Source organism: Cryptotermes secundus, unplaced genomic scaffold, assembly GCF_002891405.2.
Source record: "Cryptotermes secundus unplaced genomic scaffold, Csec_1.0 scaffold1350, whole genome shotgun sequence".
Classification (NCBI taxonomy): Eukaryota; Metazoa; Arthropoda; class Insecta; order Blattodea; family Kalotermitidae; genus Cryptotermes; species Cryptotermes secundus.
This window is the reverse complement of record NW_019739242.1, coordinates 1,606,916-1,630,884: the sequence shown is the minus strand read 5'-3', so window position 1 is coordinate 1,630,884 and position 23,969 is coordinate 1,606,916. Positions and strand designations below refer to the sequence as shown.

At 36.1% G+C, this 23,969-nt stretch overlaps 1 protein-coding gene across 2 annotated transcripts in view; it reads right to left on the bottom strand.

The window, feature by feature from the left end:
- Window positions 1–15,255: 15,255 nt before the first annotated feature.
- LOC111871871 overlaps window positions 15,256–23,969 on the bottom strand; it is a 214,501-nt gene continuing 205,787 nt past the window's right edge. For both annotated transcript variants that reach the window (XM_023865254.2, XM_023865253.2), the window contains exon 4: window positions 15,256–17,761. In XM_023865254.2, the coding sequence (XP_023721022.1) occupies window positions 17,001–17,761 (761 nt within the window). In that variant the 3' untranslated portion in view covers window positions 15,256–17,000. The remainder of the gene's footprint in view (window positions 17,762–23,969) is intronic.

Here is a 23,969-nt window from a genome sequence, read left to right as displayed (position 1 = left end):
ATTACAAGTAACTGTATCGCTGCCCAACTTACTATAACCCACACTAGATTTCTCAAATTGTTACACCCGCCACTATCATCTTGGTATACATTTCGTTAAGTTCTCCATTCTGTGTTAGTCCAAGCAAAATAAAATATCCATGTGATGTAAAATGAAAAATCATGGACACACATGTTGAATTTCAGGTTTTCACAGTGGTGACTATAAAAAATTATCCTAGCTGCCTGCAACATGCTGGTTTTTTACTTGGCTTATTTTTATAGCCAGAAGGTATATTCCTCCAAAATGTCATATCTTTCCTTGGTCTACACAGCCATTGCATCCCAGAAGACAACTTTACAGATCACCTATTCCTGTAAAACAAATTCTGCATTCTACAACGGAAATATCTGAAATGCTGGATGAGGGGTTACGCTTTGCTTGACTTCTATCTTTATATCTATATAATACTGATTTATGCATGGAAAAACAAAAAGAATAACTGCTTTCACTCAACCGGAATCAATCTTTTACATTTGTTTCCACAACTTTGAGGAGCAACTATTAAATTCTTTCTAGCATCATGTATGCATTTAAGAACTTGAGAACTGTTCTGTGGATTTCCATGAAATTTAAAATTGGAGAGTTCTAATAAAATTTGTTAACATATTCCAAGTTTGGTTAAAATCAGATAAAAACAACGAACACTTTATGTGAAGACATATGTTTCTGCACATATCTAGTGCATAACTCAATGGTATTTTTTAGAGTGGTAAGTGTTTTAAGTAAGACTTGTAGAAAGAAATGAAACAGGCCACAGTTTAGTCTAATGCAGCCAGAACATTTTCTTACCAACTTATGTTTAAGCCTTTTAGGATTATTTTTACCAACTGTCCTGGAGTGTTTAGGACATAATTCTTTTTAATATTTTAAATTATTATTAATTATAAACTTCTTTTATTATTTTATTCTCCCTGAACTTCAGTTTCTTCTTAAGAATTTGTTTTTTTTTGGGGGGGGGGCAGATGCCTGATTTGCTTCCCCTTCCCCCACAGGATGTTTTAATCATTACCATTTTCTTTCCTGATTTTAGTTATGAATAGAGAAAGAATATCAATAAACGTTACAGAATGGGTGAAAATAGATCTACCATTGTACACAAAAGATGTGCAGTTACATAAACTACTTCAGTTCTTGCAATTGACTTCTAAAACAATATTTGGATTTCAATGATAGGTCCTTATATGTAATAAAACATATTTCATTTAAAGGCACTGGGAATACGTTACAATATTCTGTTACTGTGGTCTCCTCATTAACTTATGCTTAAATCTTTTTAAGGAATGTTGAACTTGTTACACCACACCCAGTCATATATAAGGTTAAAAAGAAGGTAAAGCTATCCCTGTAACAGGTATAGGGTTGTGAGAGGTCAAGGCTCCCACATTTTCTAGACAATCAGCTCACAGATGTGGTAAGTTTATCAGCCTAACATGTCAGCCTCCCTTTACCCCCTAGGAAGATTCCTGGTACTCATTTCTATTAGAGGCTGAGTCAACTCCAGGGCCATAATGTGGCTAGAAGGATTAGGTCAATTAAAATCTCCACCTCATCAGAACTCGATCCCATGANGAATGTTGAACTTGTTACACCACACCCAGTCATATATAAGGTTAAAAAGAAGGTAAAGCTATCCCTGTAACAGGTATAGGGTTGTGAGAGGTCAAGGCTCCCACATTTTCTAGACAATCAGCTCACAGATGTGGTAAGTTTATCAGCCTAACATGTCAGCCTCCCTTTACCCCCTAGGAAGATTCCTGGTACTCATTTCTATTAGAGGCTGAGTCAACTCCAGGGCCATAATGTGGCTAGAAGGATTAGGTCAATTAAAATCTCCACCTCATCAGAACTCGATCCCATGACCTTCCGGCTTGTAGCATAGTGCCTCGAGCAACTATGCTACCACACCCCATCATATATATGCTTTATCAACAGTGAAATCCCTTAGTATGTGATTTTATTGTACATTATCAAATATGTAAATTTGAGTTTGATTTTACTTTAATCACCATTTATGTTCAATTTCTTTCCTGCTATTAACCTCAGTGTGTCCATTTAGATAATCACTAGTGAAACAAAAAATGTTATTCAAACATTAAACAGGGTGACAAAATTTTGGATATAAAAATTGGTACATTAAAAAGATGAAAGTCTTTGAGGGTCTTTGGTCCATCCAAGCATTGTATGAAACTGTTCTGTAAGCCAAAGATACTGACCTAATTTGATGGAAGTTAATTCAGTTTGAGTGTTCACTTTCATGTAGGTAGTAAGAAATACAATTTTCTGTCAGTGGTGCAGATGTGGTAATTTAGTGCCATATTCACACAATCTCAGTCTGATATATCAGCAGGATGCCAATATTGCAGCCAAGCTTTGCAAGAAGCTTATGTTATGCCCCCTCATTTTGTTTGGAAGTTCCTTCCAACACAAACTGGAATAACAGACATACAAAAAAAAACTCCATTATTTTAGTCCGCGATCGAATTATACTGACCAAGCAACTGCCGCTTGTTGGCAGAGTTTATAACAGACATACAATTATAGAATGTTATCACAAATTAAATTCCATCTGATGCCAACCTCAAGAATGTGGACTATACCTCCATGCCCCCACACATCTTCATGGCGTGGTGCTTAATTAAGAAAGGATGGGGAAAATTTTACCTTACCAAACTGAATTAAGATTCTCATGAGGGTTGATACTTTGAGCTAGATGAAAACTATACTAATAATGAAATTATTTCCAGTGGATTAGTTACTTCATGACACTCTCCACAGCTTAGATGATTAATGATTAAATGATTAGTGCATTTGCATGAAGGGTCTGACTGAAACAAAAAACCTCAGCATTTTCTGGGCCAAAATTGATCCCAGGACTTCCCAAACAAAAAACAGGCATACTAATACTTCACTGAGATGTCAGTTATAGTAATACCAGTGGTATAATTTTGATGACTCAGCAAACAATGCAGACCTGGAAACACATTTCAGCTTTGCTTCAAGGAAGTATTAGTTTGCTCTATATTAGTAAATAACAACCCACAGCAGTGCCAGACTTTGTTCTTTTTTTTAGCATGCAATCTTTGGGTAGCAGTGGTGCTTAAAGCACATATTTAAGTATCATTCTTTAGATGAAATTGATGGCAGAGACAATTAAAGTGTGACCATATTTCTGAATTAATGAAGACAATGTGGTTTTGAAATTCAGTGTGGTTGCAACCTTTACATTTTCTGCTGAAGTAATTTGTTCTCAATGGAACTTCCAACCACATAGTTGTTGCTCTATTTTACTGTTCATGCCTACCTTCCGCATCCCTGGTCGTGGGAACATAGCCAGTGAAACTCTGATATCTGCAAAACTATTAGAGGAGAAATCCTGTTTAGAAACAATTTATGCAGAATCAACTGGCAGCTCAACCAATCAGCAATGGATATTCTAACAGTATTATATCTCAATGGGAATGAAAATGTGTAGCCAGAAATCAATTAGTGTGATATTTTTAATATTTGTGAAAAATTTATATCTAAACCAACTGATTCACTCACTCACTCATTCATGGAGCTGAGCCCTTCTTGAGAAGCTACCAACTGTGCAGCTACTCAAGACTACTTTCCAGTATTTTATGGAACCCAAAGGTTCATTATTGTGTTCACAAGAGCCCTGCACTGGTCCCTATCCTGAGCCAGATCAATCCAATCCATACCATTCTATCTCTCTAAGATCCATTTTAATATTGTCCACCCACCTACACCTTGGTCTTCCCAGTGGTCTCTTTCCTTCTGGCTTTTCCAACGATATCCTATACACATTCCTCTTCTCCACCATTCATTCTACATGCCCTGCCCATCTCATCCTCTTTGACTTATTAATTACACCTGGAGAAGAGTACAAGTTATGAAGTTCCTCATTATGAACTTTTCTCCAACCTCCTTTCACTTCATCTCTTCAGTCCAAATATTCTCCTTAATACCCCGTTCTCATACACCCTCAGTCTATGTTCCTCCCTTAATGTCCGAGACAAAGTTTCTAACCCATACAGAACCACAGGTAAATTATAGTTTTGTATAGTCTAATTTCTATGTTTATAGACAGCAGACAAGAAGACAAAAGGTTCTGGACTGAATGGGAGCAAGCAATACTCAAATTCATCGCCTCTTAATTTCCTCCTGAATCAGGTTTTGATTTGTTATGGTCATTCCCAAATGAGTGAACTGTGCCATATTTTCAAAACATCTGTTACCTATCTTTGTCTTGATTTTGCCCTGCATTTTTGTGACAAGATAGCAACATATACTCAGTTTTCTCTGTGATTATTTCTAGACAAACCTCCTTACTAGGGCCAATTAAAGTTTGTGTGTTTCTCTTTATGGTATCTACATTATCACCCAGTAGATTCACATCATTTGCAGAGACCAGAAGCTGAAGTGTCCCATATAATTTCAGTCCCACCTGGTTTTCCTGGACCTTCCTAATGGCATATTCTAAAGTAAAGTTGAAAAGCAGTGGTGATAAAGCTTCTCCTTGTTTTAGACCATTCTGAAAACGAAAATTATCAGACAAACGTTCACCTATATGGAATTTACCATACGTTTCGTTTAAACATATTTTAATCAGCCTAACTACTTTCATGGGTACACCAAACTCTATCGGAATATTTTACAATACTTCCCTCCTAACAGAATCATAGGCTTCCTTGAAGTCTACGAATTGCTGATGTACTGTCTCATTGTGCTCCAATTATTTCTCCAGGGTCTGACAATTGCAAAAGATCTGATCAGTAGCTGATCTGTTATGTCAAAACCCACACTGATTATCCCCAATAATTTCATCAATATATATGGACTTAACCTTGAGAGAAGAATATGAAGGGGGACCCCAAAGAAAACGGAATGTTTCTAGATGGCGGGTCGCTTGTAGTACAGGCTTCCACAGCTAGGTGGTTGTTTCCAGCACCTTCCTGAATCAGTATGCCAGCTGGTGTCATCAGAGAAGTTTGCATTAGTGTTTGGTGAACTTTTTTCCAAGTGACTTTTTTATAATTTGTCAATGTTTTAATGGCTGATTCACACAAACAATGTGCTGCTGTGAAATTTTATTTCCTTTTTGGGAAAACAGCAGCGGAAACGGTTGTTATGCTACAAACAGCCTACAAGGAAGCCGGAATAAGTAAAACACAAATTTATGAATGGTTCTCCCATTTCAAACGTGGTGAAATGTCAACTGATGATCAACTTTGAAGTGGACATCCTTCAACCGCCCGAACTGATGAAAATGTGACAAAAATTCATCAACTCATTCTGGAAGATCGCCAGAATCATTATTTGGTAGTTTTGAAAAGGTTGCGTAACAGCTTACAAAGAAAACATCATGATTTGTGGCAAACAGATGGTTTTTTCATCATGACAACGCGCCTGCCCACACATTGCTGTGTGCAGCGATTTTTGACCAAAAATGGCATGACACCCTTGCCTCACCCCCCTGTACTCACCCAATCTTGCCCGTGCTACTTTTTTTATTTCCTCGGATAAAAAGAGATCCTAAGGGAAAACGTTTTGCTGATGTTGTAGATATATAGAAAAAAGGCAACAGAAGCAAAAAAAGTCATCACCAGCGATGAATTTAAAAAATGTTTTGAGCAATGGAAAAAACGTTTGGACAAATGCATTGAATCAAATGGAGAGTACTTTGAAGGGGATTAAAGTTTTGTTATGTAAAAATACATAATTTGTTATAAACAAATTCCGTCTTTTTTGGCCCCCCTCGTATTGGATAAAATTTTGCATGAAGTTGATAGCAGTGATATCCCATGATAATTACTACAATTGGTTTTATCACTCTTCTTGTGAACTGGTACAATAATAGACTCTTTCCACCGATCAGGCAATTTTTCGTTATTCCAAATAGAATTAATTGTCTTATGGGTCTTGGAACGTAATATTTCACCTTCTGCTTGAATAAGTTCTGCCAGTATTTGATCACTACCTTGCAATTTATACCTTTTCAATTTTGCAACAGCCATTTCAACCTCAAAAGGGCTAGGATCAGGTACTAATGGCTCAGCTGTATCGATTTCTATCTGCTAACATCATTGACCTTACATACATTCAGTAACTGAGAGAAGAAGTTCTTCCACCTATTCAAAATGATGTGGGGATCTGCAAGCAGATCACCATTCTCATCCTTCACTAAGTTACTTCAAAGTTGGTGACCCCTCTTAAAGTCATTTATTCCTCTATATAGATCTCTAATGTTCTTGTTCGTACTGTCTGTTGCAAGCTCATCTATTTTGTCTTTCAGTTATTCCCTCTTTTTGCTCCTGAAATGCCTGCTGGTTTCACTCTTATATTATCCCCATTTATTTTGCTTGGATCCTGTAACAACTGCAATTTGGCTTGTTTCCTTTGGTCTAGTAATTCTGAGCATCCTTCTTGAACCATGGCTTATCCTTCTTCGATTCATAATAACCTAGATGCTCTGGCTGAAATTTTTATATTCTCTACAACCTTTTCCTATACTTTTTTAAAACTTTTTTATTCAGAGAAGCATTTAAATTACCCCTTGTTTAAGAGTTAGCGCCACTACATCTGTAATAGATGTAATGGTGTGCACCTTTTTCCACAGTATTATTTAGATGTTAGAGGAAAAGTACTGTATGAATAAGCATGATGTTCAAGAACTTACACTAGATTTCAGGTTGTGGGAAATACTTTCTCCAAGAGTACAGACATAACTTCTGTAAAAAATTAATTTTCATGCTCAGTTCAGATATTTTACACCAACCAGAGTTTCCTTCTGATAACTACAGACTTCTGTTGCCTCTACCTACTTTATATTGAATGATTTAACAAAGTAACTCCATCATTTTTAGATAAGAAACCCAGCCCCTGTATTGACCTCTTCCATTTCAGAAATGTTCAGAGTTCTCATGATACAACAATTTTCCTAACATTGCCACTGTCTATATCAGGCTACAGAAGGACTGTTGATGAATAACAGAGTTAAGTGAGTTAAATGTCAAATTACTGTCACAGACATGCTTAAATCATTCCTTTGTAAGGGCTGGAGTTTTCCTGTATAGTGCAAGGATCACAAAGGCATGGTGAAAACAGACATCAATGTTCACGAACTTGTATTTAGCATTCAATAATAAATAAGTCATATAATGGAATATTTAATTACTTACAATTGCAATAGTAAAAATATCATTTTACTCCCCTATGTTTCGCTACAGCTCTAGCAAACATTTCTACATCGCCTTTTTTAATATTGTTTTCATCACATTTATACAATTATATACAGTACATTTCATCATAGAAGACACATCAGGCTTCAGATCATCCACCCAGTCAGAGACCAACACATCACCTCACTAGTTTTATATTGATGGTAAATATTGGTAACACTTCTTATCCAGAAAATTACCTGTCACAAAAAATAAAAGGAAGCACTCCTGTTTGTTGACATTAGGCTTTCCAAAATGAATCACAGCCTCTTTCATCTTAGTTCTAAAATTACAATTTTTTAACATTTAGAGACATCACTGACAATATGTTTTCTTCACACATTCTTAACACAAAATAAAATGTAAAAAAAAATGATGATGCAACTGCATCCTTGGTCTAAACTGGGTTATAAATTTTGTACAAAATTTAACACCTCAATTGAATTCAGCAGAGTCATATTCTTGGTTCTAATAATTACTACACAAATTTTCTCTCAGTCCATTCAAGTTGCTTTATCTGCAATAACAGTGTGTATGTACAGAAAAACAATTTACAACTGTGACATGGACATAGCCATTGCCCTGTGTGGCCACTGCATTGCTTGTTAGCTTTCCTGATAAGTGTCAGATTAAATGACAGAGAAGAAGACATTATTCTCCCACATGACATTTATGTGTGACTCAAGTGTTCACTTTGTGTTGAACCTTGATAATTTTATATTGGATTAATCCTTCATGTGAATACTCTGTGAAGTGTTAGTCCACTAGAAGAAAATTCAGAGGAAAATTACCTCGGTTCAAGTTCTGCACAAGAGAGACACTGTATTCAGAATCTTGTCAATAAATATGAACAGCTGATGTGTTAAAAGAAAGAAACCAAAACATCACTTGGTATTAATAGAAGACAGGTTGAATGACATTAAAGCTCTGTTTGATCATTTGCTTTGTAAAATTTGTACATGTCTTGCACAATGAGCTGGAGTATCAAGGAAGGCCACAAGAATTACAAAAGTTACTTCAGCTATGGCCTTACCAAATCACGGTTGTGACACTGTAGCCACTTGATCATATTAACCATATTAACAGATCAGTCCACACATACAAACAGCATGCAGAAAAAATGTTCAGCTTATTCAGAGAAAAAAGTACAACATGCTGGTAAGGAAAATTCAGCATCTCCTGTAACAAAGGTAAGTAAACCTTATCCTGAATGCTTCTGTGATTTCACTGCAGATGACCAAATATGCAAGCCATAAAGCAAGAAAGCAAGTGCAGGTAGCATAAAGGTTGTAACCTGGCACAGCTAAAAAGTTGCCTCACATAATTACAAACAGACTAGGGAAAAATTAATAAGTGAAACGCAGTATACTGCAAAGCAAGCAAGCAGTATAGTCAGTAAAACTTGGCATACTGCTGTCACTGAAAACAACAGTTTTCTTCAGAACTAATAAAATAATGCTTTACTTTAAGAGGAAATAACTTGTTAGAACTCTTGATAAAACAATTTATTAGGAAGCACTAAAAGAAGAAACTATAAAAATCATGAAACAAAGAGAAATATGACTGAAATCTATGAAAGCAGTATGGTTCTTCACTCAAATGTTCAATTATAGTATACAATACATGAAACATGGCTAGGAAATGAATATTTGGAAAGCAGTAGTTTTATATACATGTATATAATTGGACACTGTCCAGTCAATCCCCAAAATTCATAAATTTACTTCCGTTTTAAAGCAAGTTGTTATGTCATATGGGCAGTTCCCACTTTGAGCAGTATGAAGAAGCAGTCATATAAATTTATGACTGAATGTGGTTTAAGTAATAATGATCCACAATAGCATCTTCATATGCCTGAAACCATTGTTAACATGACCAATTTTATCAGATAGCAATATAAAGTAATGTCATTATAATTTATTTATTTATTTACACAGCATGAAAAGGACTACTATAGACAATATGGCAGATAGATAGACGATCATGACAAAGAACAGTATGACAGGGAAGCAATTAGGGATTATTTTAAGTCCAATAATTCCCTGAAGAAATAAAGGAAAATTTCATAATTACAATGGACAAATTCTAGAATTATCCCCTTATAGGGCAGCTTGTGGAGCGGTGACAATATTTATTGTTTGGAACATTTAATAGATACCACATGCTTTGAAGCCACTTTTCAAAATCATGCACCATAACATCAATGGAAGCGAGTGTTTGTACAAAAACGGTTATGAAAATATTTGGTGTTCCTATGAGTAGGTTCGATTTAATATTTTCTAGGACAAGTGGGTCAGGCAGTGTGTAACAGACATTCATAATAGACACAGCACTGACTTTATTGTCATTGACAGCCTCTTATTAAATTGTTACTGTCTTATGGCATTAACTTAACAGTACATAAGTACCTTTGTTAGAATTAGAATAAGAACATAAAATGTGGAACAACATTAAGAATGTGCTACGAAACTGACAAAGTTCTTTGTTAGACATGTCAGGAATAAATATTTCTCCTAGTGTTTGGTACCTTGGTACATAAAAGATAATCTATTCTTAGCTTCGGTATTTAATTAGTAAATCCAGATGAGTCACTTGAGTTCCTCAGAAAGGCTGGCAAATGCATAAACTAAATTACAAGTTTCTCTGCTTTAAAAACACTGATGCAAAACAATCAATACTGCTAGTGAGTTAATCCTAATTTACATGAAAGAACATGCACTGGTTAGGAAAACAAGAATTATAACAGAAATTCAAAATGCGGGGAACTTCTGACATGCTGCCATAAATAAACAAGAACAAATACTAACCCCAATTTATTAAAAAATTTAAGTTTTTCCAAGCGTCATACAAAGTAGGCCAAAAGAGGAACTTAACAGAAGGGCTATCCCACTATTTGAATTTATTTATGTTCCCTAAATCCAAGTACAGGTTGACATCACAGGATATCGAACAAATCATACTGAAGTGTATACCCATTTTCCAAAGCATAAGCCCACTTTAACTCAGTCACTCGATAATGCACATTTATTTCCTTTAACTGGGAATTTGAAATTTTAATTATAATTTGTTAAATTTTTGTTATGAGGCTTTGAATAATAAAAATAATATTGAATCTGAATCAAGAGACAGTGATGTTTAAAATCCAAATTATATATATCTTGTTTTAATCATAAACAGCCTTGAGATCCAGTACAGACTGTAATCAGTGTCACTGGCATATTAAAATTGTTCATTAAGAAATATTTTAATTCACATTTGAATGAGGCATTGTATATGACTACTTCAGTAACTCTTAATTGCCAATGCAGTAATTTTCCAATACATTCTGTGCCCCTAATCCAGTGCTGACATGCTATACAACTGACTAGTAAAGTCTCAGATGCTTGTTTCATACTCTGAATTGTTCAGTGTGTATATGATAAACATAATATTTTAGAACTAAAATTGAATTTTATGATGGTGAAATGAAAATAAAATAAGAATAAAATGCTGTCCCTTGTTAGGAAATGAAGAAAACAGCAATGCTGTTTACAAGAATAATTCTGTAAACATAAGAATCTGATATTGCATGTGCATGTTCAATATGAAAAATATGTGTCAACTTGTTGGGATTGCATGACTACATAGAAATTACTTCAGCATTATGATGTTTTCACCTCTGGTGTCTGAATTAGACTAAGACCTAAAATTGATGTTCTCATCAGCTAGGCTTACTGCAAATTGACAAACAGATTCCTAACAATATCTCAGATCATTCATCACATGCTGAAGCAAATAATTTTAGAAATACTGAGTTGATATGATTTTGAAACAATAAATTGGCCAGTCTGTTGTACAACCAGCTTTTGATTCTGACTGTAATCAATAGCCTTTATGTAAAAATCGTGGGGTTTCATACAAAAACTATCATTTTGGTTCAACAATCGTATATTGAAAAGGTAACCTGGAATATTTATTAGACTGCTAATAGCAGACAGTGTTAAATTCAACACCATATTCCACACTGTATTTAGCTCTGAAAACAAACTAATTTATCATTCATTTAAAACAGGTAACAGACAAGATCTGAGACACAGATATTAAAAAAATGATTTGTGATTCTGTATTTCAGCATCCCGTCGCAATTGTTCAACTTAACGTCCATTATTTATCATCCGTCAATACTGCAGCATTCTTCCACTCACCACTCAATTTATTTTAACAATATACACCTTGACATTATATGTTTCAGCCCCAAATGGCCATCTTCAGGTGTCTTGATATGTTACAAATATTTTATTAAACCGTGTTAAAACTGCTACACTGTCTTAGTTCGTGTCAGAATAGCATGCTGTAGTCCTCTTTTTAAGTTAAAACCAGATAAAATCCTTTAAAGTTTTTATTATACCCACGTTATTTTGGTGCAAATTATTTCACCTCACATGGGGTGTCATCCAGTTTCATAAATGTATGTCTGTCCAGAGTGTTTTTCTCGGCAGCTTGCCCCTCACGTTCGGAGCCTACTTTTCAGTAGTGTACTAGTCCAGTCTAGTAAAGACAACACCACACGCTGTGGAGGAAACACACAAACCAGGGGCATATGGCAGTCATAAGAGAAAAGTAGGCTATGAACATGAGGGGCAAGCTGCCGAGAAAAACACCCTGGACATNATCTTCAGGTGTCTTGATATGTTACAAATATTTTATTAAACCGTGTTAAAACTGCTACACTGTCTTAGTTCGTGTCAGAATAGCATGCTGTAGTCCTCTTTTTAAGTTAAAACCAGATAAAATCCTTTAAAGTTTTTATTATACCCACGTTATTTTGGTGCAAATTATTTCACCTCACATGGGGTGTCATCCAGTTTCATAAATGTATGTCTGTCCAGAGTGTTTTTCTCGGCAGCTTGCCCCTCACGTTCGGAGCCTACTTTTCAGTAGTGTACTAGTCCAGTCTAGTAAAGACAACACCACACGCTGTGGAGGAAACACACAAACCAGGGGCATATGGCAGTCATAAGAGAAAAGTAGGCTATGAACATGAGGGGCAAGCTGCCGAGAAAAACACCCTGGACATACATACATTTATGAAAATGGATGACACCCCTGTGAGGTGAAATAATATGCACCAAAATAACGTGGGTATAATAGAAACTTTAAAGGATTTTATCTGGTTTTAACTTAAAAAGAGGACTACAGCATGTGATTTTAACATGAACTACGACACTGTAGCAGTTTTAACANTGCATATTATTACACCTCACATGGGGCGTCGTCCATTTTCATAAATGTATGTCTGTCCAGGGTGTTTTTCTCGGCAGCTTGCCCCTCACGTTCATAGCCTACTTTTCAGTTGTGTACTAGTCCAGTNCACGTTCGGAGCCTACTTTTCAGTAGTGTACTAGTCCAGTCTAGTAAAGACAACACCACACGCTGTGGAGGAAACACACAAACCAGGGGCATATGGCAGTCATAAGAGAAAAGTAGGCTATGAACATGAGGGGCAAGCTGCCGAGAAAAACACCCTGGACATACATACATTTATGAAAATGGATGACACCCCTGTGAGGTGAAATAATATGCACCAAAATAACGTGGGTATAATAGAAACTTTAAAGGATTTTATCTGGTTTTAACTTAAAAAGAGGACTACAGCATGTGATTTTAACATGAACTACGACACTGTAGCAGTTTTAACACAGTGTAATAAAATATTTGTAACATATCAAGACACCTGAAGATGGTCATCTGGGGCCGAAACATGTAGTGTCGAGGTGTATAATGTTAAATGGAAGAGTGTTGCATTATTGACAGATGATAAATAATAGACGTTAAAATGATTTCTATTGACAGTGCTTAAGGTGGTTGGTAACATCTGCCTCAAATTTGTAATTGGCTACAATATTAAGAAAAGAAACACACTTGCATTAGCATAATTTTGCCTGTTCATATTGTGGCATCAAAGCTAGAAGAGACAGCCATTGCTAGGCAATGAATCAACACAAAAAAACAGAGGGACTGTTAGACAATATACATACAAGAATAGAGAAATCACAAAATGACGTTTTCTACGTCGTCCATGCTGAGGCAATATAACTGAGAAGCCACAGCCTTCAGAGTCATCAGACAGCAAAATATGGTAATAAGTTCTCTGGGACTCAGAACAAAAGATCACAATGCTGGCAAAGGCCAGAAGCAATTTAGTAGTCAGTCAGTCCGTCAGTCAGTCAGTCAGTCAGTCAGTCAGTCATAAGTTAGTTGTGAGATGGTAGACAGCTGGCAATGACATTAGCACAGAAGAAAAGAATGGCAGTGTTAGAAACTACTACCAACCAACAGCTAGTGAAGACATAGCAGACTGAGACCTAGGGTGTGCAGCAGTGATTTGTCAAGGGTGTAGATTAGTGAAAATGTTATAGCAACCTGTAATTACAAGTTACAAGTGTTCAATAAGTCCAGTTATCAATCCAAACCCCATGTCTAATCACTAACACAGGACACTGTGGTTTCACTTCAAGCCAAGAAATAATGTTGAAGGACCGCATCAGCAATTTATTCAAACTGAAATTAGTCCCTGGAATTCCATATATTCATGTTCATTCATGTGATTAGCCTCACTTTCCTTCTCAAGCTTTTTGGGGTGATCAGTATTGTGTGGAGGTTAGGAGATGCACTATCCATAACTTAGAAGTTACAAAGATAATGAACATTTAGCCTGTAACCTGCCAATTTTTGTCAGACCGCACATATTCTGTCAAATGCCTACTTTTTCCAAAAATGACATGTTAAAAATGTAATAATACCATATTACTTTGAACATAAGACGAACATTTTTTACATTTCTGTCCCGATGACAAATTGAGGTGCATCTTAAATTCAAGAAATAGCCAGTTTGCAAACTGTCCAGGGGGGGTAACCTGAAAAGAACCTAATGTAAACACATTTGGAGTGAGTCACCAAGCCACATCTCCCCTCCCACTCCCACCCCCACCCCCTTCAACTGTGAGCCAGGTAATGACTGAACTTTCAGTTCAGTCATTACCTGATGTTCTTATTGCTCAAGAGTGTTCTTCTTTCTATTAATTTTTTTTTTTACATATGATACTGCATTCAAAAGAAAGTTACTCTGTGCACTGAGAAGATAGATTATCGTGCAGCTGGTAGAAAGTATACACTAAGTGAGGCATGTGTACATCAGTAGCAAAGTATAAAAACAAAGCTGTTTCCATGTCTTTTTCTGGACAAAGAAAAGGGAGAAATCCTGCAAAGATGCAATAGTTCAGGGCTAAAAAATGCATGGATGACATCACAGTTAATGGAAGTCTGGCTTGGATGTGCAAGGGAATGTCATCCTGGTGTGCTTTCAGAGCAGTGGAGTATGCTTGCAATGGATGCATTTCATGGCCATCTCTCTGATAGAATCAGAAATTGGTTACGGAACAAAAACACCAATCTAGTGATAATTCCTAGTGGCATGCCAAGTTAATTACAACCATGTGTCACTTAACACCCCATTCAAGCATCATATCCATAAACACTACGATGCCTGGCTGAATAAAAACAATCAAATATTGACACTTAGTGACAAAATAAAACGAGCATCAACATCAATAACAGTGGAGTGGATATCAAAAGCTAGGAAAGAAGTGCCAATCAATATTAATCCAAAATCATTTAAAGTACTATTTGTCTAATGTGGAAGATGGAACACATGATGACATTCTTTGGGACAACAGTGAATAAAGTGGTGAGGGTGAATCTTCTTCAGAAAATGAAAGTGTGACCGAAGGATCATTTGACAAACTTTCTGATTAAATAAAAAAAGATAGAAAGGGGTGTGCATGTAGTGAAAACTTTAAATTTCCATTTAATCCTGGTATATTTTCCACTGCTTTTACTTTAAATGTTTTAAATCTTTTGTTATTTTAATTGATGTGTTCTAAATAAGCTCACTAAACATAAATACATCTTTCTAATTTCTTCCTAAAACACTCATTTAAAAACTGGATGTGCCTCAAATTCAAGGGTGTGTTATATTCAAAGTAGTACAGTATATACATGCTTTCTCATATGAATAAACTTAAGCAGCTTCATAATGCTCAAAAATGCATATTTTTGCATGTAAAGGTTTATTTCATACCAAAACTGTTTCCATGTTTATGTAACCATACTTTGTTCAGGAGTTGAGAAAATTACAAACTAAAAATGGCTGGTAGTTGAGAATACTTGTGCTGTAAGTTAGAATATTTATGCTGTACAGCAATAATTATATGAATTTTCAACAAATCAAAATCTGAAAATTGAATACATATCAACAGAATATCATACATTGTCAAGTGAGATCCAGAGGTCTTTATCTCAGCTTACAAACTTATTCATGACAAAAAGGATGGTGTTTACCAAAAACAATCTTTTAAAATATTCACTGAAAATCAACATGGTAGTAATTATTGAAAGAATCAATTATAAATTACAAACAAAAGTTAAGTCAAAAATATTATTTGTAACAGGTGCCTATTTCAAAGCCATATTTACCTGCATCTAAAATTAAAGTTTTTACTGCTTACACATATGAGGTCTAGTGACTTGAAAGGGCACAATGGATACAATATCCACTTCTGACAGAGAGCTTCAATTTTCTACAAAGGGTGTGAAGCATTCAGTGAAATATATTTCTCACTACAATGCTGCAAAATTCTTTTAAGAAGTGTTTGTATCACGATCACTGACTTGTTCATACTCTCAGATTCTTAAAGACTGTACAACCACAGGGAAAATAGTGAACACTGAAGAAACCTGAAGAACATCTAATATTCAAACATATTTCCTTATCATGGAAAAAATATTCTTTCAGTTAAACGTTCAGATTGTTTTAGGCATTTTGTATTGTCATAATGGTATATAAGGCCTGTGTCATTTATTTTTCATCCCTCCTCACATTTTTAATAATGATTACACTTCGACTGAGCATAAACTTACAGACATACAAAACTGCAGTGCAGTGTAATGACTAATAAAAAATATATATGAAATGGGTGTCATGTTTGAACAGCTGTGGTGTCTAGCTAAACAACAATTAGAAACCAATATTGTTCCTTCAAAATAACAAAATATATTTATCATACACAGGAAATATGCAATGATGATTGAACTCCATATTCGAAAGCAGTTAATCCTTTTAAAATAATTAGCTATATTTTCTCTAATATACTTCAGAATGTCTCAACAATATTTCAGAACACATGGAAACTATATCGTGGGAGAAGAGTGCAGTCATATTGCAATAAGAATGTTCAAATGTGATCCTCTATAACTGAATGTTCTGAAACTTTGTAATATACTTGACAAACTTATCTACTGAAGAAGCATCATGCTATAAGTTTGTGTATCTGCACTGGGAAACATGTATCATAACAAATTTAAGGCAAATTTGAAATATAACTGTCATTAACTTTTTCTGAACTAATCCTTCAGTATTCATTTGTAAATATGTAACTGCATCAAAACAATTTTGTCACCAAGAAAAGTCAAATGAGACAAGTTACAATGAAAATACTATACTTTTTGGATAATTACACTTGCAGTCTTTAAGTACATAATCCTCAAGGGGCTGGTCACTGCCACATTCTGTCACTTGCAAGAAGCAGATTCATTATGGGAGAGACATCACATCCAATGCAACTCTTCCGCTTATTTTCCAATGCCTAATAAAAATGAGGAACAATAGAACAGAGAATATTCTAACGTAAACACCATCTGCTATACATGACTTGCTGATCTGGCAGCTTCTCCCCATGTTACCACTGAATCCAAGTGCTGCTTATTATAAAGTTTTACATCTGTGGACGAAGGTATGTGATTTGATGGGGTTCCACCTAGTGCCAGATTCACATTCTGATATAGGTTACTATTTGCAGTGTTATTGTTTGGTTTGTGGAGAAGGTTGATGGGAGAGGAGTTCAGATCTTGTCTCTGATGCTGTGGCTGGACTAGTAATGTGTAATCAATGGGATGATTCTGCAAGCGAGGTTTCCCTGCTAAGTTCAGTTTAGCATTCGCCTCATTCTTCTCATACTGTGGTCCTCTGACACTTCCTATCTTAGTCTGAGTGAGTGTATTATCAGAGTGCATTAACATAATACACTGGGATGTTGGTAGTACAGTATTGCAATTTGCTGATGTAGATTCATTGTGATGTTGCAGCAGGAGTGGCACTTTCTTGGAAGACATGTCATCAAGGTTACGAAGATGGTACTGGTTAGGTCTCCTGGTTGCATGGCCAGCTGTTGGCGGAAAGAAACTGCTTCCATGTTTACCACCATGCATAAAGCCTTGTTCAATACCATCTCTGCGAAGGATCCTAATGGCAAGAGCAATGAGAATGAAAAGGATCAGAGTTCCACAGATTGGAACTGCAATAGTTGCAGCTTTGAACCAGACTTCATTGCTATTGTAGCCTGCTGGGGTTTGTGCTGCTCCACTGAGGTACAGTCGATCTTCACTTGTGTTCAGTATGGAACCTGTAAGAATGAAATATGACAGTCAATGCATAAATTCACTTGCTAAGCATATATCACAAGATTTTTTTCAGTTCAATCAATCCTACTAATCACTAAGGCTCTGTCCAGGGCCACGCCATAGCTCAAGCGGATAGTCACTGGCTTCCCACCGCGGCGGCCCGGGGTTCAATCCCGGGTCTGGTCAAGTGGGATTTGTGGTGGGCCGCCGAGGTGGGAAGCCAGAGACTTAACCGTTTGAGCTATGGCGCGGCCTTGAGAAACAGTAAATAATAATAATACAACATACTGATCCATTTCTGTGTATAATTTCTACTGCATAGATTCTGACTGCATTACATTTTACACAAAGCAACCTTAAAGTTTTGCACTGTTGTCACACTTGTAATCATTAACATAAAAAACATTTAAAACAGAATTTGTATGTATGTTTATGCTCTAATTTGCACATGATTCCAAAAATTTATTTGCACTTGTTTATTATAGCAACAAAACCAAAAGCTAAGAGAGTTCGTGAGGGGGACATTTTGTTTTACATTTTATAAAATACTGTCTTATCAAAAACTGCATAGTTTCTGATCCTCTGCTAATACTGGAAATACTGTTCCTTTCGACTCAGAAGTTCACATTATAGCCATATTGGTATTAATTAGTATTAATTGTTATTAATATATATTATTGGTATTGTAATGGTAGGAAATTTCAAAGGCCATGTGGCCTCTGATATGTTCATACCATGCTCATGAAAACTGAATATTAAGGGAGACATGCATGTGGATATATGGACATACAATTAGCCTGTTCTTTCTAAAATAAGTGAAGCAGATTAAGAAAGTGAAATGACTCTGATGTAACAGCTACTCTCCTCTGTTTTCACAAACATGTACGAGTATATATCTTATGTTTCAGACTTAACAATCAAGCAGAGATGTAACAGGTATTCAATTTCAGAGAACAAGCTTCTCTTTTCTGCATTTGATGTCCATAATTTCAGCAGACAACCATGACTTGTATGTGCTACCGAAGCATGTATAACATTATTAAGTAGGAAGATAATGAATCTTTACATGGAAACACAGGAGTAGTCTCAGCAGAAATGAGCGGTTGCTGGCTGGCTAGCTTAAAGATACGTGATAAGGATAACCTCAAGGAAGTGACCACAGAGTGCTCAACCTTAACTAGCATCATATGCTGGGCTTCTAGTTTCAGAGAAAGGGCGACATCAACGTTGTATTATATTTTATGTAAACACTGACTCTATTATGTTCGCGGACTAAGGATCAATTTATTTTAGTCTTCAAGTTAACAGGATATATGTGAAAATACTCTCATGTGCTAGGAATGACTGTAGAGTGGGGTTTTGGATTGGATATTGGATTTACTGACCGCCTACACACACAACTCCAAACTATAAGTAATTACAGCGCCATTGCTAATCTTCACACTTCACAAATCACCTCAGCACATGACACGTCTTTTCCAGCCTGCTGTGCGTTCACCAGCCATTCCCTGGTAGCGGCTCCTAATAGTGGAGATTCCTATGTGATTGTGAGGCCATAGCTTTCTTAAGATTTCGTCACCTGGGTCAGTTTTACATGAAACCAAGTGACTTTTATGATGCCCCCATAAATAAAGTCCTATATTTCATTTGAGGTGTGGGGGGTTTTTATTGCTAGTGGGGTGGGAACTAAGTCCCTTCTACTGTGGCCATTTCTGGCCTATTGTACCAGCCCCAGATGATAGGTGAGGGTGATTTTGGAGCAATTGGTGGAATGAAGATTGGCAGGGGAAACCCAAGTACTCGGAGAAAACCTGCCCCAGCGCCACTTTGTCCACCATAAACCCCACTTGACCAGACCCGGGACCGAACCCGGGCCGCCGCAGTGGGAAGCCAGCAACTAACCGCTTCAGCTATGGCGCGGCCTGGGTTCTTACCATACTTGGTCCTAAACTTTCGTTGCACATGTGTAGCACATCTGTTTTTGTCGAATTCAAACACACAGAAAGCCTTCTCACCATCGTAAGTGTAGGGTTAATAAAGGGTTAATCCAAAGGGGAAGCACAATAGATCACTGAAGGTTGCAGTGGGAGGGCCGGATTCTATGGCCCACCCCTTACACATAGACATAACAGTGGAAATTCTTCAGCTTCTGCACTCAAGACCTCTCTTCACGGCCACCCATACAGAACTAACTTTGATGCCTCAGTTGTCTTCCTTATGACTCCTTGGCATGGCATTCAAAGACACCATTCTCATATAAGTTGCTGCAGGAATGTGTTTACCGAACCGTTCCCTAGCAACGACCGTCTAATCTTACTTATCAAGATTCTGCTGCCTAGCAACAGATGTTGTTCCTTTGTCTGTTTGCTGCCGTTGCCTAGACGATGTGTTGTTTCAGAGCCATTCGCTAGCAATGGCTGTTTCTCTGGCTCCACAGTTCTTGCTTTGAGCAAATATGTCACAATACAGTTCATGATTTTACAACATACTTCACTTGCATTTTACACGATTTCAATGACTAGGTCTTAGACCTCTCTTCTTCAAATTCTCTGGATGTTCTTCTCTAATTTGAATCTCGAAGAAACTGCAGTGGAGAAGAAATTTAAGAAAATGTATAATTTGAACACCATCTCCTAGAAGAAATACTGTAAATTAAACTGCTGCAATTTTCAACAGGATGTTTACAAATTTGTGAAAAATGTATTCTAAAACCTTACACTGAACTGAAAAGAAACGTTTGCTTTCAGCAGTCTGTTCCAGAAAAAAATAGGGCAATAACATAACTATTAAGGAAATGGTTTGGTTTTCAATAGGAATAATGGAATGCTGGAAATAGAGTGAATAAGCAGCCATGGACAGCTGACAATGGGTGGTCCTCAAGCTTGGGGGTTTGTTGTGAGAATAACAGCTCCTTAATATAAAAATAAGCTCACTATAACATGTTACAAAGGGCCTCTCACTTGGAACGACAAAGTCAAGGAGGATGAGATGGGCAGAACATTTAGCACACATGGGAAAGAAGAGTAATGAATATAGAATATTGGTGGGAAAGCCAGAAGAAAAGAAACCACTAGGTAGACCAAGACATGAGTGGGAGGATAATATTAAGATGGATCTTTGAAAGATAGATGGTGGGGTGTGGACTGGATTGATCTGGCTCAGGATAGGGTCTGGTGGAGGGTTCTTGTGAACATGGTAATGAACCTCTGGGTTCAATAAAATCTTGGGAAGTTCTTCAGTAGCTGCACAACTGGTGGCTTGTGGAGAAGAACTCAGCTCCATGAAGTTAGTTAGTTAATAATCAAATGCTTCAACAATTTGTGCCTGTAAACATAGTTTCTAAACTGTAAATAACAATAGTTAAGTATAAAAGTCTTAATTTGTTAGTATTTTTGAAGAAAGAAAATGGTAGCTTCAAAATCTAAAGGAGGGTGCTTCGAAAATGTGTAATATTATTTATGCTACATAATTTATGAACAAAAGAAAACAAAATATAAATAATAAATAACATTACATTTTAGGTTTTCATGGTGATCACCATTCATTATATCTTGTAGGTAGAGCTGCTTGTCAGGGAATAAAAATTATAATAGTATTTTTTAGTTAAAAGAGGCTGAAAGAGAATTGTTTGTTTTCACCAGCTTATGAAAGGGAACTTGCCCCCTTCCACCACAGATATTACATTAGCTGAAACACACACAACTTATTTCGTTTGAATCACTGTTGAGTGAGTATATGATTTTAGAGCCAAGTTTAACAGGTACTACATGTTTCATGACTTGTGTGTACCAGACAACACAATGAAATAGTACATTATTAAAAATTCTTTGATTTTAATGTTAATTTGGTACCAAATGCTATCACTCGCCCATAAGCAAATATAAATTACAAGATATAACAATGTATCACGAGAACGCCATAGACATGGCGTGTTCATATTTTTCATTGTTTTACATCAAGCTTTTGAAACAACACAACCAAAACCAAAAGAGATTATCTTTGGTATAAACCTAATTATCCAGTTTAGTTTGCAAGATTTAACATCAGTTTTTTCACCATGTAACTTTCCATGTTATAGAAAAAGAAGTGATTCTTACGACTCACAACAGTGCTTATGAAATACATTATTTGTAATGCTTTCTTGTGGAAAAGTGTTATCTTCATAAGTAAGCTCTTTGAACTCCTCACAGTTATATTCAAAGCACACTTGACTTCTGTACACATGGAACTAAGTATAAGGGGTATACATATAATTGAAAAAGAGATTACTTGGGTACATTCCAAAAGCAATGAACCATGATGGTTTATCTCAAGGATAGTGGAAGACAAACAATAGAAGCATTCAAAATTGTTTGAGGAGCAAAAATTAAATGTTAGTGTCATATTAATTCTTTCCTTCATGCATTCATCATAATTTGAGCCCAACAGATCATGCAGCAAAATTGGAAAAAGGTAATCCATATGGGAATACGCAGTTCACACATGCACTCTTCACATATTTGCATTCTAAATGCTCCTAGTTTTTAAAAACAAAGCTCATACCCTTATTAAGTATAATTTATTTATTCAGTTATTTGCTTTGTAAAAGCTTTAGTTTTGTCACACATGACATCAAGGACTCACACCATCACTGTGTGTTTAGCTGTTGATTCGGAAAAAATATTTCATATAGAATTTGTAGGCATGTTGCCATACAAAACTTAACATGCATCATTAGTTATTACTATCCAACTAAAATGTAAATAAGAGATTTCAATTAGGTGCCATCTTGTTCTTATATTTTAGAAATAAATGCCATAACAAAAGTTGTTAATTTCTCAAATATTTGTTCCCATACATAATTTTAGAAACCTGTATGAAGTGGCACTAGTGTTACTCCACCTCACAATTCAAATTACTACCATCATACTGGTATTACTGATCAGAGGAAATTAAAATGTATGAGTTTGGAGCAGGTTCCAACAGCATAATGACCGTATTAAATTCTGTCAGAGTTGTCCAGCAATTCTGGTGGTATGTGCACACGCGCACACAAAACCATCCCTATATGCATTATCCTGTGCATATCATGCAAAGAATGTCTAACCCCCTGGCTTTTGATGACAATCCACACCCTTTTCAGAACAAAACTGGCTAACTTATCAGTATGTTGGTTTTTGAAGATCTATAAATGATCACAGAACAGAGCTAGACTTCATTACACTAACTTCTGGAAGATGAATCTTAATCTGCCACGTTCCCGGAGTGAAGAAAATCAGGTTGTGAATTCAAAATGCCATTATTCACAGACTGAATGGTACATAATGAAAATTAAACATAAGCATTACCTAGCAAATGTAATCGATTTAACATCAAACACTGATTAACTGACTCAAGACTCCATTAACAGAAACTTGCTTCATCACAAGGAACACAGTATGCCCTAAATCATCAATGAAGTCAGAATCTAGGAAAAGCTGTTCAAGATGCTTACCACTTAGCCCATGGAGGCAGAGCTTCAGGAACAGAACTGTTTGTATACCAAACCTGATCTTGGGGTTAAGCCATAACAACTGTTCTAAATCACAAATTTAAGACCACTAAAACAGCATATGTAAATAATATATGGAGCAAACTGTTGAAGTCAGAGGAAAAAATCTGTCACATAAGGTTCAGACCACTAACCAATTAACGAACTAAATTTGCCATTAGAAAACAAATCAACTGGTTGGACCAACTGTGACAACCATGTGAAATTCAAATATACACAACAAAAACAGGTTGGTACATATTCAGATACAACCAAGCCTTAAGAAATTTTATCTGAAGGCAGGAGCCACTTGCAACTATTTGGTGCCAGGACAACAAAATGTTGCTTTTTTCATATTAAAGTCAAACACGGATCTATTACCGAAAGAAGTAGGTCCTTAATCCTGTTATTTTACTCTAACATTTATGCACTGTTTGGTCAGTATTTCTTTTACTGCCTCTGTTCATTGTACTGGACAATGAACTGTGATTACTGTCCCATGAGCGTGTTTTTATAGTGATGTTTTTTCACAACCAACAAAAAGCTACTTACATGAATAAGTTTCATTAACATTTTTCTGTTATCTGTTCTACTGTCGGGTCTATACATTATCTGCCATATTGAAATCCAATATTTTCATACCTACCAGAATTCTGTTTCTAGGTAGTGCAATACCGTCTCTCTCTCTCTTCCCCCCCCCC